Raw genomic sequence first — 17,973 nt, forward strand, 5'->3', positions numbered from 1 at the left:
AAAGTTCGTGCCAACTATTGTAAAAATCGTATGAAAGGATCTCGAAAATGTTTTACCAAAATCAGTTTAAAGGCAATGGTATTAAATAGTATTTCCATTTAGGTTAACTTCTGATTTTGAAGAAAATAATGAAAATTTGTGTTGAAAAAAAATCCTTGTTGAATTGTGGTAATTTCTAACTGAGCTAAAAGATATGTGTGATATCATATCAAAGTGAGAAAAAGTATTTTTTATATAGTCTATGTAAACTTCTGGTTCAGGCAGGGGGCGGGGGGCGCAACAAGTCAGAGATCAAGAGCCACATTTTTTTACTGGTATGTCAAAGAGCCACATCATTCACATGAAAGACCCAAAGAGACACATCATACAGCCGCGTTCAAAATAATAGCAGTCAAATGTGACTAACCAGATTAATCCACATTTTCAGTATATATTTTTTTATTTCTACATGTCAAACAAGTTACCAGTAGGTGGAATAGATTCTCAGAAAACCAACAAGACACAACATGCATGATATAGACACTAAAAAGCCTGTGCACTTGGGCAGTTTGTTTAAGAGTGTGGTAAAAAAACAAAAATTGCAGTTTGGTATTCGATCAGTGAGGTCATCAATTTTGTGAAAAACAGGTGTGAATAAGGTGAGCCCTATTTAAGAATGAAACCAGCACCTGTAGAACATGCATTTCTCCATGAAAGCCTGAGAAAAATGGGTCGTTCAACACATTGTTCAGAAGAACAGCCTACTTTGATGAAAGCTTTGATTGGAGGAGGGTTAACCATTTAAAGAGGTGCAAAAAATTATAGGCCGTTCCGCTAAAATGACCTCTAATCCCTTAAAATGAAGAGGAAAACCAGACACGTGGCAGAAAACAGAAGAGAACCATCAAAATGGATTCCAGAATAATAATGGAAAAGGCTCAGCCAATGATCACTTCCAGCATGATTAAAGATAGTCTGGAGTTACCTATAAGTACTATGACAGTGAGAAGACGTCTGTGTGAAGTTAATCTATTTACAAGAAAGCACTGCAAAGTCCTTCTGTTAAAAAAAAAAAAAAGGCAGGTGCAGAAGAAGCTACAATTTCCCAAAGACCACATGAATGGCACTAAAAAGAAATGGAGGAACTTTTTGTGAACTGAGAGTAAAATTAATCTGTCATTTTTGAAGTGTGTTTGTCTCATCTGCCAGTCTACCATCGCAATACCAAAGAAGGGAAACGTGGAGTGGAATTTTCAGACTATTCATGGAAAATACGACACCAACTTCTCGCCGAAAAGCAAGCTGAGAAAGAGAAAGGTTAAGGAGCTCAAATCCCAGTTGTCCGGACACCAGTCATGTTTCACTCAACAAACTTCAAAAGGGAAAGCTGCCACCAAAGCATCATTCCATGTGACTCACGTCATCATTAAAAACATTAAGTCCTTCCAAGACAGAGAAATGGTAAAAGAGACATTCATTGAAGCAGCACTCATTGTTCCAGGACTTTAAAAATAAGGTAGAGATATCTTCAATCAAAGCTCTGCAGCTTTCAAGACGTACAGTCACACGACACTGTGAAGCCATGGCTAAGGATTTAACCCGGCAATTGTGGCAGGACATCAGAGATTGTGTTTCTCACTGCAGTTGAACGAATGTTAAGAGTGGTCGCAATCATCCTTCTCCAGATGTTCATGGAATAATCGTCTTTGAAGATATCTGGCTCGAATAGAAAAGGTGATCTTTGTTGCCACATCCATGATCTCTTTCATGTTTACCATTTTAGCACATTACGCTTGTTGATGGATTATGTAACGGTACTTCAAAAAGTTTGGGAATGCATCGTTCTGCCTCCAATTGGCAGTTCACACGCCCAACCATTGCAGGTGCTCCATCTGTGGTGATAAGACACCAATTTGTACACTGGGAGCTGAGTTTTCACGATAAAGTTATTAAACATCTGAAATATATCCTCTCCCTGCTTCTGTTCTTTCATGGGAAGTACTGTTAATAGCTCCTCTCTTGCAGTGGTATCACAAAACCATATGAATGAAAATTCATATCTGGACTGTGTCACTCACATCCCTGGCTGTTGTTTCTACATACTGACGTGAGATGGCTTAGTCATGGGAAATTTCTCTAAAGATTTCGAGAGCTCTGTCTGGAGATTGAGTTTTTCCTGTGTGTTTGCACATGCAGAATATAAGCAACTAAATGGGGGTCAGTGGTATTTAGACTTGGCATATTTAATCCATCTGACAAACTTGTTGAATGACTTTAATCTTGAGCTGCAAGGAAACGACAAAACAGTGACCAATATGATCAGCTAAGTAAATGCTTTTAAATGAAAAATGCAACAAAACTCCTCAAAGCTGCAGCACCATGATTTGGCAAATTTCCAGAAGCTGGCGTCAGAGCTGGCCCGTGAGCAACTTACACCACACGGAGCAGATTGACAATTGTCTGTCAGAGTTTGACAAATTCTTTCAGGACTATTCTCTGCTTGAGCAAGTCGCTACATTAATGTTCTACCCTTTTCAGGAAGATGTTGAGTTTGATTCACTCTCATCAAACATTTCAGCACTATTTCACATGAACTCTTCTGGAGTGCAAGATGAGATATTAACTCTACAAACTGACACTGAGCTAAAGTCGAGAGCTCGTGGACAGTTCAGAAGAAAAGCATGCAACATGAGGAATTTCCTTGACTGCATTATCCGGATCCCCTTATTTATGTGAATCAGCCTTTTCCTACATGAAGATTATTAAGCCAAATACCGTTCCACCATGACTAATGAGCAAGGCCTCTTTTGGAAGAGGACATCTGCGCATACTTATTCAAGGACCGTTTTTACGATCATCATGTTGCAATTCTGCAGGTGAGTTAATTTGAAAGCTCTACGAGCCTCTCCTTCACCGTGTGTGTGTGTGTGGAGCGAGAGAGGGGTGGGGGAGTGAAAGAGATGAGACTCCGCAGGTGTGTGGAAACACAGCGTGAGCAGGTGCTCGTGTGTAGTTCACAAGTTTAGGTGGGGCGACTGGGGAAAAGTAGTTTTTAAGAGAGGACACGTTGATGCTGAGTACTTAATGAATCCAATAAAGCCTTCCGAGTAGCAAAACGGTACTTCGTACCATTGTTGTTTGCACCACCATGGTGTCTCCCCTGCATTTCCCGATCGTGGTCAGGCGACTGTTGCAGGAAAGATTAAATGTTTTATAATTAAAGATTTAAGTAAATACATGCACTATTGTAATCTTGGGCTCAAATATGTAAAGTATATATACTGTTTATATATTTTAATCAATCTGGTACCCAGATACATGAAAATTCCCGGAGTGTGTTTGTGTGTGGGGTGGAGGGGCATCCTACTTTCCGTTTTTTCACATTTTGCGGGGGGGTTCTGGTCCCCATTAACTGCGAAAAACGAGGAATATCTGAATGCTGGGTCTTGTTGGTTTTCTAAGAATCTACTGCACCTACTGATAATGTTTGACATGTAACAAAAAAATATTGAAAACGTGGATTAATTTGGTTAGCCACATTGGACTGCTTTTATTTTTAACATTACACCACACATGAACATCATTCACTCTTCACACATACTTTTACTCAGCCAGATTGATTGTAAATCTCACACACCAACACAATAAAAATGGACTCTTACATAGAACTAAGACCAGTAACTAAAATATTAAAATTGTGTGTTCTTTCTCACACAGACAAACTACCAGTTCAACCAAGTCTGTCTCTTTATGTCACAATTTCCATCTATTTCAACACCAAAATACTCAAATGATTGGAGGTCTGGAGGAAACTGTGAATCAGTAGCCATGATAATGTCTGATATTCTCTGTTTAGTGTGGCAGGACAATTGAAAGTCTAATACCATTTGTTTAAGATTTCAGTGACGTCACTGAGGCATTTTTTTTAAGAAATTCCCCTTCATTGTATGGATCTTTGACCCTTGCAATGTTCCAAGCCAGTTGACACGATGTAAGCGTTCGTCTATGGATGCTTCATTTTTGTTTTTAACTTATTATTAATGTTGAATTATTTTTCAAAGTGGCTAATTTGACTCCAAAGTTCAGTCACTTTTAGAAATTACAGGTTAATGTTAATATGGAGTGAGCTGAAGTGAAGATTTGAAGTTGTGAAATGCATGATGGAAACAAAAGGCAGAGTGACTGGCCATCGCCCTCAACAACAAAAAAATGAGCTCTTCTGCAATGCCAAAAACGTACTGTGTTCATCACTATATTTTCATCTAACTGTGAATTTTTCCCTTCCATTTTGAGAGCAAAGTTGACAAATTATTTTCTCCAAAGATCTCGATCCGACTGAGAAGCCTTGTGCTATTTCTATTCAATGTGCATGCCAGTTTTGCATAAATACCGTGTTAGGCTTTCCTGCTATGGTCACCTGACCGTGGTTGGGAAGCAAAGTGGAGACATCTTCTCCGCGGCCAAGGTTGTCATCTTCTGGGTTAACTTTCTTCTCTTGTTACACAGGAGAGCTGCGTGGTGGGAACGATAATGCCCAGAAGCACTGATTTGGTGCATGAATGGCTTTAATGGCCCCTCTTGACATTCAACATCAACATGTCCTGCCCTAATCACTACTCCGCAAGTCTTCCCCGGTCGCCATCAAAAAACTCTTTCACTTGGGCATGCTCTTTTATAGGGTTAGTTTCACTCACACATCGACGCACATGCCCACACACAATGATGTTGTTGTCACAATACCCACAACAACCTTAATAAACTCAATCAAAGCGCACACGCAAGTGCCGGAAATAACGGAACCAAAGCACGCTGGCAACTACTGTCATGAACTCAAGCCAACCACGCGCGCATGCACTTTAAAAACCACGACGAGCCACCCAGACCAAAGCCGGGTTAACAAGGCCGGCGGTGATCCACAAGGCCGGCTCAGCCTTGTTGACAACCCCGGTGGCCATCCACAAGGCCTGTGGAGGCCGTCCTTCAGTGGCTGCTGCACGAAAGCCTTCCGATGGGCACATTGACACATTTAGCACCCCTGATTTATGGATTACGCCACCCACCCAACTATTGTTTTTTTTTAGATGCTGTATACACATCTACCTGTCATTTGGAACCCATGATGCTCTCGTCCTTTGCACCTGTGAAGTCAATTTTTCACCACAAACCGGGTCTTTTGGAATAGTATGAAGAGCGAACCCTCCTCCCGAGTGTTCAAGCAATATCCACCAATTCAACGAGTCGGCATTTTCGCTAACACGAAAGAAGAACAAGCGACCTCCCAGCAGGTAAAACTAGTATAAACATACGAGACCGCTTGAGTGTGCTACTGCCTGTACGTCACTTTCTGCTTCTTCTCGAAAACAAATCCTTCGAGAGGATTTTCATGGCGGGAATTACAAAAGTCTAAATCATGTTTTGTGGTGAAAAAAAGATGGGTCCATACCGGGTGCCGTTTTTTCATTAATAACATCCTAAAAATAATGCATTTCATGACAGTGGACCTTTATAGAAGGCAACAAGCAAGAACTTTAGATGCAGCGTCAGAAAACAATTCCAAAAATACCAAAGCAGATTCACTAAGAGTATAAAACGAAGGAATTTTTGGCACTTTGTTAGAGTCCACAAATTATTTGATGGATGGATCTGATGAAGCAGGGCGTCTCAGCAATCACATTAAAAGAGACTTAGACAAGAGTGTTGGTACTTCGAAGGCCGACACCTCGGGCAAACTGCTCAAGCAGGCCTGTGATTGCCCCAGAGGGACTGGACACTCCAGACTTTAAACCCACAGTAGAGCTGTAGGCCGCCAGGAATATTTTCCGAACAGCTTCGAGACGGGCTTGCCGTTCTGAGGCCAAGGGAAACCTATGTGGGGAGGAGGGAGGTAAGTGGGAGAGAGCATATATCATTGACCTTCTGGCAATTGTGCAGTATGTTAACATGACATCAGAGAAAAACAATTTATGGTATTCATTAGATCCAACTTTCATCTTAAATTGAGATAAATAAAAATTTAACAAATATTGTTCATTACCCAAGTGGGATGGAAGGTTTACTCACATCCGCCCATTGGGTCCTTCCTGTTGAAAGCTGATGGGTAAGAGGGAGTCATAAGGAACAGCAATACCAGATGAGGCCGAAGTCAGAGGTGGATGGAAGGGAGGATGATCATGGATGCTACCACAACCAGAAACTATCTGCCAACTACCATACTCTGTAGACAGAGAAGACCCTGACCAAGTGTAGTCTGCTGCAAACCTGTGGTTAAAAATTACAGTTTTTACTTCCATACACCTGAAAAAATGAAGGGGGTTATTATCAAAAGTTTAGATATGCTGATCTAATCTTACAAAAATATGCAGACTCAAGGATGCCTGAGTATCAAATTCAAACCAGCTGCAAAGCTGGCATTTGAAGAAGAACCAAGCTGATGAGCGAATGATTGGATTGAAGAATTTGTATAAATAACCTCCCACGAAAGTTTGAACTTAGTTATATCAACAGTTACCTTCGGCCAGGGACAGTCAATGGCCTGCTGCCTGCGTGTGTGACGACGTGTTCAGAGTGGTTGGACGAGGATGAACTGGAAGGCATGGTCTCACTGAGGGGATGTGTGAGCTGTTCATCCAGGAGGTTTTGTTTGTTCCATGTGACCATTTGAGGAGAGGAAGCAGTGCGTTTTTTCCTAAGGAATGAAATATATTAACTAAAGAAAACCTTGAGGGATGCACAGTAGACCAGGTTCTATTCCAATGCAATTAACAACAGCCTTGGTAACTCCAAACACCTTTTCTCAATAATAAATCACCTTCTCAAACACCCTTCACTTTCCCAATCCGCGGCCACAGAGGTGTAACGTACATCAGTTGTTTTTTTTAAATCAACAAAAAGTTTCCTCCCTTTATCGATGCCATGCAAAAGAGGTAGAGGATAATTAGTCATAGATTGTTGTGATTACATTTCGTAATTATAAAAATGAAGTCATCCACCTGTTCACTGGATCCACTCCTTACAGACCTGTTGTAAATCAACAACTCGCCATCTTTCATCTCATCAACAAGATCATAAACCACTCTCTCCTGACAGCGGTAAAGACTGTGACCAAATTGGTCACATTGCCGACTTCATGTTTTATGCGGTTAAATATTTTATTTTGTTGCACTTGTCTAAGTGCTTATTGGTTGAAAGTGGCCTTTTTTCTTACTGTAGTCTGCAAGTTGCAAGATCCACAACAGACATACAGACAGAGAGAGAGCGAGAGACAGACAGACAGATTCATTATTGGGAATTCCTTTGAATTGAAGGTGAACCACTGCAATACGAGTTGTTGTCTGCTTCTTCATAATTGACTGACACTGAATTTGAAGTTAGTTCATTCTGTTGTGACATAATCCCTAACATCGCTCCATTGTTAACACATTTAACAAAAACATTCATAAAGTAATTGTATAATTGTAGACATGTTTCCTAATATAACAAGTTATGCTGTAATTTTTCATGTATGATACGGAAGATTTTCCCAAAATATTTTCAAAAACTCAATAACGTGTATTATATTTAGGTATAGATTAAAAATAAAAATAAAATCACGTTGTATAGTCATATACAAGTACATAGGGTAGTAATTTCAAAATGATATCCGATTTCTAATGTTACACATTTAAATGTACAATAATCCCTCTCTACTTCGTGCTTCACCTATTGCTGGTTCAGTGCATCGTGTGTCCCCCCCCCCAAAAAAAAAAAAAACAAAACCCAGATCAGCATACAGTACACACTCTTATCACGGGAAGATGCATTGATACAAGGGGAGTGATGGTACCCGGCACGACATCGATCAATGAGACCATGTATGGATTTATCTCATGAACTGATTGGCTGGGCATCATCAAAGGACTACCCAGCAACTTAAGTTGCACCTTCTCCCTTGTTCTTACTAGCTGCCATTTTCTGCGTTGTTGACTGTGCGCGCGATAACCTCGTGTTCACAATGCCGCCAAAGCTCTGTACTGATGTTAAAGCTTCCTCCGAAGCACCCAAATGGATGATCGGCGAAAAGTAAAACTTTCAGATATGATCAAAGATGGCGGGAGTTACAATTTTGTGGCGCTATTTTGGCTTGAATAAATCAGCGGTGCGCTACATAAAGAAGGATGTTTTAAAAATCTTTAAAACCACTTCAATAATAAGTGAAGTGTGTGATCATGAAGAGGTTGAAGAATGTACTGACGAATCTCAAGCTGTGAGGAGGGATTCACCGCCTTGAGGATGAGACCTTTCGGCAAACAAAAGTTGAATTGAAAAATTTCAAAAGCGTTACGCCCTCAGAAGCGTCCGAGAATATAATACGAGCTGTCAAGTTTAGCCATTGAATTGACGGGGTTATGTCCTTGTGCAGGGGAATTTTGAAGAAGGGGGTTTGTATTCCATTGGGATTCTTTTCATGTGTTCAGGGCCTAAACCATTTTGTTCTTTATCGACCAGTAGCAGAAGTTTGAAATCTATTCTAATGATTACTGGAATCCATTAAAAAGGCTTTAGAATTGGGAGTTATATGCTCTGACCAATTTGTTCTGGTCAAAACCTGAGCTGCAGCATTCTGAGCAAGCTGCAGCTGTTCAATGCTCTTTCTGGGGAGCCCAGTCAGAAGACCATTACAATATAGTGTAATGGTCAATGTAGTGAAGTCTATATGAGTGTAGGAATAATTGTGAATTTAATTATCATACATCTGCTTTACAAAAAGAAATGCTTTACTCTGCTCTGATAATGTGTCACCCGCTTAACAGCAGACAGCACAAGAACATGAACATCTAATTAGCAGAACTGTGAGAACCAAAAGCACCTGTTGTCTGTTAAAGAAATGATGACCACACATGTACTCAGTAATCTTCCACACACATGCACACACACACGAACAAACAGACACACTTTGTTTCCAACTATGTTTTGCTCTCCAGTCTCCTTTTTGTAACATCCATGTCAATAAGAGGCGTTTTGAAACTAAATAAATTGAGGTGCTGAGGAGAGGATAATCAGAGAGAGCAGTGGTGAATTTTACGAGACAGTTTGTCTCCTCTCTCCTCGCGATCTGTGAAACTTGATCTGGTGTCTTTGGTTCCTTTTTTGTTACGTTTAATGAATATCTAATTGGTAAACCTGACATTTACTTGGTCCTTTGATCCGGATCTCAAGATGTCTTGAGATTTCCAGGGGATGAGTCGACGTCCGGCCAAAGACCATGGCCACGGCACTTGAGACCCTTTCCGGGACTGTGCCTCAGCTTTGCGTATGGAGACTGAGGGTTGACGAGAAGCCGAAGGAAGTGGAGACATCTCTGGTGAGTAAGAAACTCACACACTCATGAGGAATGAGTGTATTTGCACGTTTGGGCGACTGCGGCTAAAGCAAACCTCAAAAATACTAGTACCTATCGAGTGGACAAATTTGTCTATCTTCTTCTTTCGGCTCGCCCCGTTAGGTGTCGCCACAGCGTGTCATCTTTTTCCATCTAACCCTATCTCGTGCATCCTTCTCTCTAACACCCACTGTCCTCATGTCCTCCCTCACAACATCCATCAACCTTTTCTTTGGTCTTCTTCTCACTCTTTTGCCTGGCAGCTCCATCCTCAGCACCCATCTACCAACATACTCCCTCTCTCGCCTCTAAACATGTCCAAACCGTCGAAGTCAGCTCTCTCTAACCTTGTCTCCAAAACATCCAACTGAGGCTGTCCCTTTAATAAGCTAATTTCTAAACCTATCCAACCTGTTCACACCAAGCGAGAACCTCAGCATCTTCATTTCTGCTACCTCCAGCTCTGCTTCCTGCTGTTTCTTCAGAGCAACCGTCTCTAATCCATACATCATGGCCGGCCTCACCACTGTTTCATAAACTTTGCCCTTCATCCGAGCGGATACTCTTCTGTCACATAGAACACCAGGCACCTTCCACCAACTGTTCCATCCCGCTTGGACCTGTATTGTTGACCCCAAGTATTTGAAGTCATCCACCCTCGCTATCTCTTCTCCCTGGAGCTTCACTCTTCCTCCTCCATCCCTCTCATTCACACACACATTATTTTACTTTGGCTCATCTTCATTCCTGTCTTTCCAGTGCGTACCTCCATCTTTCTAATTGTTCCTTCGCCTGTTCCCTGCTTTTAGTGCAGATCACAATCTCATCTGCTAACATCATGGTCCAAAAAGGTTCCAGTCTAACCTCATCTGTCAGCCTATCCATGACTACCGCAAACAGGAAGGGGCTCAGCGCAGAACCCTGACGCAGTCCCACCTTAAGTCCTTATCAAACACCTACGGCACATCTCACTGCTGTTCTGCTCCCCTCGTACATGTCCTGAACTACTCTAACATATTTCTCCGCCACACCAGTACCACAGTTCCTCTCTTGGTACTCTGTCATAGGGCTCTCCGTGTCCCACTTCTTCTTCGCTAATCTCTTTCCTTGGATGACTTCCTGCATTTTTGGGTTCCACCACCAAGTCTCCTTCTCCCCTTTCCTACCAGAAGACACCTCAAGTACTCTCCTGCCTGCCTCTCTGAATACCTTGGCAGTAGTATTCCAGTCTTCTGGGGGCTCTTCCTGACCATCGAGAGCCTGCCTCACCTCTTTTTGAAATGCCACACAATATTCTTCTTTTCTCAACTTTCACCACTGATTCTCTGCTCTACCTTTGTCTTCTTAATGTTCCTACCCGCTACCAGAGTCATCTTACACACCACCATCCTATGCTGTTGAGCTACACTCTCCCCCACCACCACTTTACAGTTGGCAACCTCCTTAAGATTACATCAGTTTATAAAACAGTGGTGAGGCCGGCCATGATGTACAGGTTATAGACGGTGGCACTGAAGAAACCACAGGAAGCAGAGCTAGAGGTTGCAGAAATGAAGATGCTGAGGTTCTCGCTTGGAGTCAACAGGGTGGATAGGTTTAGAAATTAGCTCATTAGAGGGACAGCCAAATTTGGATGTTTTGGAGACAAGGTTAGAGAGCGCAGACTTAGATGGTTTGGACATGTGCAGGGACGAGAGAGTGAGTATATTGGTAGGAAGGTGCTGAGGATGGAGCTGCCAGGCAAAAGAGCGAGAGGAAGACCAAAGAAAAGGTTAATGGATGTTGTGAGGGAGGACATGAGCACAGTGGGTGTCAGAGAGGAAGATCAACGGGATAAGCTTCGATGGAAAAAGATGACACGCTGTGGCGACCCCTAACGGGACAAGCCGAAAGGAAAAGAAGAAGACTGTCAGACGGTGGCCGAGACATCGAGATGAAGAAGCTTGGAGGAGAGGAGTTTGGAGAGAATGGTGCTGAATGCTGAGCTGAGGTCCACAAATAGGATCCTTGCGTAGGTCCCCACACTGACGAGGTGTTCTCGGACAGAGTGCACTCCATGTTGAGTGCATCATACGCAGACCTATTTTCTTGGTAGGCAATCAGCAGTGGGTCCAGCAGGAGACCTGTGACACTCTTGAGGTGGTCAATCACAATACATTCAAAGGACTTCATGACCATCAGGCATTGCAGTCATTCAGACATGATATTGCAAGGTTTCTTTGGGACTGGTATGATTGTGGTGCGTTTGAAGCAGGATGGTGCTTCATACAGTTCCAGAGATCTGATGATGATCTTTGTGAAGACTAGATCAAGGTCATGTGCAGTGACTTTGAGGTAGGAAGGGGATAACGTCCGGGCCGACCGCTTTGCTAATTTCTTTTGTTTTAAGATGCATTTCACGTGCTGTTTGTGGGTGGTCAATGCAAAATTCAGAGCTGTTGAAGTGGTCGGGAGGTTGGTGGGTGTGGGGTGTGAAAATGTTGAAGTCGTCAGTAAATTATTCTTTTCTGATTGGGCGGGGGTCACTTGTAGTTGCTGAATAATTGTTATAGATGTCAGACATTCAATTGTAGGAAAATTGTTATTTTCGAGTTGATCTACCTAATTTCTCTTTACAATGTGAATTTCTTTATTCTCCTGATTTGTAGCGCAATTTTACAGGGTTCTGTCCCCACTTTGATCGGCATCTAGACCTGCGCGAGGGATAGCAGAGTATGTGTCATTTAGAATTGTTTAGCAGTGGTGTAGAATGTTATTTCCCTGGTTGGACAGTCAATACGTTGCTTGTGTTTAGGGAGTTCGTGGTTGAGTTAAGAGCTATGAAAGTAAGTATTTGAACACCCTATTCTCTTGCAAGTTCTCCCACTTAGAAAAAATGGAGGGCTCTGAAATTTTCATCGTAGGTGCATGTCCACAGTGAGAGAGATAATCTAAAAAGAAAAATCCAGAATTCACAATGTATGTTTTTTTTAACCATTTATTAGTGCGATACAGCTGCAAATAAGTATTTGAACACCTGAGAAAACCAATGTTACTATTTGGAACAGTAGCCTTTTTTTGCAATTACAGAAGTCATACGTTTCCTGTAGTGGTTTACCAGGTTTGCACACACTGCAGGAGGGATTGTGGATCACTCCTCTACATAGATCTTCTCTCGATCAGACAGGTTTCTGGACTGTCACTGAGAAACACAGAGTTTCAGCTCCCTACAAAGATTTTCTACTGGGTTTAGGTCTGGAGACTGGCTGGGCCATGCCAGAACCTTGATATGCTTCTTACGGAGCCACTCCTTGGTTTTCCTAGTTGTGCGCTTCGGGTCATTGTCATGTTGAAAGACCCAGCCATGACCCATCTTCAATGCTCTGACAGAGGGAAAGAGGTTGTTCTCAAAAATCTCACAATACATGGCCACGGTCATCTTCTCCTTAATACAGTGCAGTCATCCTCTCCCATGTGCAGAAAAACACCCCCAAAGCATGATGCTACCACGCCCATGCTTCACAGTAGGGATGGTGTTCTTCGGATGGAACTCATCATTCGTCTTCCTCCAAACACGGTTAGTGGAAGTGTGACCAAAAAGTTTCTTTTTGCTATCATCTGACAACAAAACATTCTCCCGTGACTCCTCTGTATCATCCAAATGGTCATTGGCAAACTTAAGACGGGCCTTCACATGTGCTGGTTTGGTTTGAGCAGGGGAACCTTCCATGCCATGGATGATTTCAAACCATGACGTCTTAGTGTATTACCAACTGTCACCTTGGAAACAGCTCTTTTCAGGTCATTGACCAAGTCCTGTCGTGTAGTCCTGGGCTGATTCCTCACCTTTCTAAGGATCATTGAGACCCTACGAAGTGATATCTTGCATAGGGCTCCACTCCGATTGAGATTGACCGTCATGTTTAGCTTCTTCCATTTTCTAATGATTGCTCCAACAGGGGACCTTTTTTCACCAAGCTGCTTGGCAAATTCTCCATAGCCCTTGATAGCCATGTGGAGTTGTATAATTTTGTCCTTTGGTGTCTTTGGACAGCTCTTAGGTCTTGGCCATGTTACAAATTTGATTCTTACTGATTGTATGGGGTGGACAGGTGTCTTTATGCAGCTAACGACATCACACAGGTGCATCTGATTCAGGTTCATACATGGAGTGGAGGTGGACTTTTAAAGGCGAACTAACAGGTCTTTGAGGGTCAGAATTCTTGCTGATAGATTCAAATACTTATTTGCAGCTGTATCACACAAATACTTAAAAAAATCATACATTGTGATATCTGGATTTTCCTTTTTAGAGTATCTCTCACAGTGGACATGCAAGGAAGAAGGACAAAGTTCAAATACAGCGACTCGACATCCAGGTTGAAAGTGAAGTGCTGTGACATCGGTATATTATTTTTGGTTGATATAGAAACATATCCTTCCCCCTTTTGTTTTCCCTGATAACTCTGTGATGTGATTGCCTCAAGTAGTTGGAAGCTTCGAAGCCTTATGATGCCATTGGGGGTACATTAACAAATCCATGTTTCCGTGATGCACAGGGTGGCAGAACGTCCACATGATTTTTTTTTTTTTTTTTTTTGCAAAATAAGTTTGCATACCAAACAAGAACCATCTGACATGATTTAGAAAAACTCCCCATCACCCACGTGTGTGACACTAACCAAGTGGGAAGTGGAGCCTGGCTGGAGAGGTCCACAGTGTCACTTGTGAAGCTGGAAGTCACACCAACCTCCTCAGTGATGAGGGAAAAGTCACTGCTCAGACTTGTCACACTTCCACGATCCCTGGATTCTGAGACACACACAACAGGAGGTAGTTTTTAACGGAATGTTTTTCACGTTGTCCACAGAGAAACTACAGTGCCATTTCACCACTGTGCGGTCTTATAGTTTGGAGAGTCAAACATAGGGGCTGAGGTGAAAGTAACAACTGTGAGGACCAGTATTGCGTCAAGGCCACAATGACTGCAGTTTGCATAAATCACAGAATCAGAGGAACCAAGATTTTAGGAAATTAAAAAAAAAAAAAACATTAGGAACCTGTCACAAACAAGGACAAGGGGTAGGACCCAAATACAGGACTCTAAGGCAGTGACATGATTTCGAGGCTGTTTTTATTCCAGGCAGAGGACATACACAGGAAGGCAGTCCAACAAAGGCACAAAAACACGTGGCAAAAGGCAAGGTCCATGTAGGAATAATTGTGAACATAATGATCATACATTACTTCCAATAAAGAAATGCTTTACTCTGCTCGAGGTAACGTGGCAGGCGTGTAGCAAGAGATAGTACAAAAACAAGAACATCTAATCGTCAGAACTGTTAGAACCAGGAGCACCTGTTGTCTGTTAAAGAAATGATAAGCACACATGTACTCTGGAATCGTCCACACATATGCACGCACACACACGTGCACACACACACACACACGAACAAACAAGTACACTTTGTTTCCAACCTGTTTTGCTCGCCCGTCTCGTTTTTGTAACATCCATGTAAATCAGGGGTGTTTTGAAACAAAATAAATGAAGGTGCTGAGGAGAGGATAATCAGAGAATAAAAAGTATGAGACAGTGCCTCTCTGGTGTCTTTGTGTCATTTTTGTCCTGTTTAATGAATGTCTTACTGGTAAACCTGATATTTACTTGGTCCTTCAAGCCAGAACTCAAGATACCTGAGGTTTTCCAGGGGCTAAGTCGACGTCCAGGCAAAGACCGTGGCCACGCCACTTGAGACCCTTTCCGGGACTGGGCATCAGCTTTGCGTCTGGAGACTGAGGGTTGACGAGAAGCCGAAGGAAGTAAAGACATTTCTGGTGAGTAGGAAACTCACACACTCATTAGGAATAAGTGAATTTGCTCGTTTGGGCAACTGCGGCAGAACCAAATCTCAAATACTAGTCCCTATCAAATAGACAAATTAGTCTATAATAAGAGAGAAAAGGGCAACGTGTGTCCTGTACGTACTTGAGCTCTGTGAAATGTGTGCATGTGTAAAAGTGTGAGTAGTGGTTCGCTACCTCATTTGAACAGGAATATGAGTGACTACTGTTTGAGGATGCAGCGGTAAGAATTCTCTGCGACTTGTGGTAGAAGCTTGAGAATTACCTCAAACAGAAAGTAATTGTCATCCTGTTCAGGGGGGAGTCAGTATAGTCAGTCTTGGTCTTAGGGTGAGTCACCCAGATGGAAAGGTGAGCAAAGTCCGGCATAAGGTGGGTGCAGATTGATAGTATCTGAAAATACCCGAAGGCTGGTGAAGATGTAAGACACCTGACTCATTTCGGGGTGACTTGGTCGACATGACTTCAAAATGGCTAAATAATATGATTGCATGTTGGGCTGCAACGTTGACAGCCATAATATTTTTGTTCAGATGGTAACTTTTGGCACCTATAAAGCTGACAAAAACAAAAGTATTTAAACCGAAAAAGCGTGAGGAAGATTTTTTTTTGTTTACACATGGGAAACAACTGGTTGTTATTAATGTAGAAGGCATTTAACAGGTTAACTATAGTTGCATCACCTGCATGGGCCCTAGTCCACTAATACGTGTCATTCAGCAGAAATCCCACAACAGTATTCCCTGGAAGTAATGATGAAAACAACTCCTAACACCACTTGTCAGAAATGGAATAGTGTTTATCCAACAACTAAGGCAGGAAATGATAAACCGATGTTTTCTACTAATGTTGCATTGGCTAACTTCTCCTGTGTTAGTTTACAGGGACAGGTGTTAAGGTGGGAAGTCTCAACAAAACATGGTGTCATGATATCCATCGCCAAACTGCCCCACTGCTCCCATTCAACGATGTGTGGTGGTGGTGTGTTGCTCAAAAGTTGTATGACACACGGATGAATGCATCAGGATTGTATCCACTGGTTATCACTGCTCTTATCTGTGACTGTGTTTCCACCCACAGCAGACGATATACAATTGGCCACATCCATTTTTGGACCTCCCCCGCTGTTTCTCCCGAAAGCGAAGGTCCTCTTGGAAATGTGGAGATCCGACATCAATGCAATTGGCATCCCTCGAGGCGTACCAGATGAGTAGAAGTTCGCAAAACAGATTGCTGCAGGATGGGAATCCATCTTGTTGCGGACAACCCCAAATAAAAATGTTGACAGACTCAACTACATACATTACAATATACAGAAACTCGGTAACTATACGGAAGTAGGTTTTATTGCCATAAGAAAACAACAAGCTGCAACCTCACTCATGACGTTCCAACACCGCATCACGGTAGACATGCTCCTGGCTGGGAAGGGTGTTCGGTGACCAGTATTGTACGTTTAGTCCAAAAACATGAAAAGGAGGTTGGATAAGTACAAGGCAAAATCAAGACTTAATTAGACTTGGCTGTGGTGGCACAGGACCACTGGCCGTGACAACAAGGTGAATACACAATAAGAAGCTCGTATAATCATGCAGACTAATGCAGTCTTATACAATGAAGTGGCAAATAGTAACACAACACACAAGCCTTAAATACATGGCATAATTAGAGCCAATTGGGCACAGTTGAGGAGCTTCTGCCAGAGGCAGACTAGCACAGGGCAGTGGCCTACCCACGTCCCTAACAGAACCTGCGAAAAACTGAAAAATGTCAAAACATTGTATTGTATACTGTTGTCAGAAAAATGGATTTGAACCAAAATGAAGACACCAATGGTTACAACCTTTGAAAAAGATGTGACGAGCTACCTGCTGCGTTGTCAAGAGATAGAAGGGATCAGTTTACAACATTGCACATCTCGTCTACAACCTTGCGTCTGGTTACACCAAAGGCATGAGAAAGTTGACAGAAAAATTGTAGGGGGATCTGGGGATATCCCGCAGGCTCCCGCAGAGAATTTTTACATTTTATTTGAACATGAATTAAGAAACCTGGACGAGAGTAAAACAAGGCAAAAACAAAAAAACAAACAAAAAAAAAAGCAGAATAACATATTTACACCACTGAATACAGGATTCAGGATTTCAAATTGCAACAATGTTTCTTTGTATCCTAATGTTTTATTTTTTAATCATTTACAGAAGGTACATCAAGTAGCAATGGGGTTGTTGATGGCTGGTCCGCTACTGGATGGAAAAACGAGAAAAGTCCCATTCAGGGAAACCTCTGGGCTCCTGGGTGTTGCTGCGGACTTGGACTCAGATCAACCAGCAGATTTCAACAGACGACATATGAGCTTCTTGAACATATTGTTGAAGAAACAACCAAACAAGCTTGCTCGCAATTTTTGGGACGCACAAGCCAGTAGTCTCCCACATAGCAGAAGCAATGTGTGGAAACCACTCACAGTTCCAGAGCTAAAAACTCGTTTTCATTTCAAGAGGTATTAAATAAAAAAAAGTAAATGGACTGGCCTCTGAGGCAAACCAATAGCAAGGACCAGTTCCCAAATAATCTGGTGGTTCCATCATCTCAACAAAAACGCATCATGTGATGCATCAGATAAAATGCGGCCAGTGCGGGACTATTTGGTGCCAAAATTCAAGACACTGTACCAACCTGAAAACAATCTGAATAGATGATGGAATAATGAAGTGGTATGGGCGCCTGTCTTTCCGAGTATACAAGCCACAAAAACCTGTCAAGCAAGTACGGAATAAAACCCTATATCCTGT

At 42.2% G+C, this 17,973-nt stretch overlaps 1 protein-coding gene across 8 annotated transcripts in view; it reads right to left on the reverse strand.

Annotated features, from left to right (window-relative positions):
- Positions 1 to 218: 218 nt before the first annotated feature.
- mtmr14 (myotubularin related protein 14) overlaps positions 219 to 17,973 on the reverse strand; it is a 114,432-nt gene continuing 96,677 nt past the window's right edge. For all 8 annotated transcript variants that reach the window (XM_061833435.1, XM_061833442.1, XM_061833439.1 and 5 more), the window contains 4 exons: positions 13,999 to 14,128; positions 6,488 to 6,664; positions 6,040 to 6,237; positions 219 to 5,844 (listed from right to left, as the gene is read on the reverse strand). In XM_061833435.1, the coding sequence (XP_061689419.1) occupies positions 5,664 to 5,844; positions 6,040 to 6,237; positions 6,488 to 6,664; positions 13,999 to 14,128 (686 nt within the window). In that variant the 3' untranslated portion in view covers positions 219 to 5,663. The remainder of the gene's footprint in view (positions 5,845 to 6,039; positions 6,238 to 6,487; positions 6,665 to 13,998; positions 14,129 to 17,973) is intronic.

This window comes from Syngnathoides biaculeatus, chromosome 10 (assembly GCF_019802595.1).
Source record: "Syngnathoides biaculeatus isolate LvHL_M chromosome 10, ASM1980259v1, whole genome shotgun sequence".
Classification (NCBI taxonomy): domain Eukaryota; kingdom Metazoa; phylum Chordata; class Actinopteri; order Syngnathiformes; family Syngnathidae; genus Syngnathoides; species Syngnathoides biaculeatus.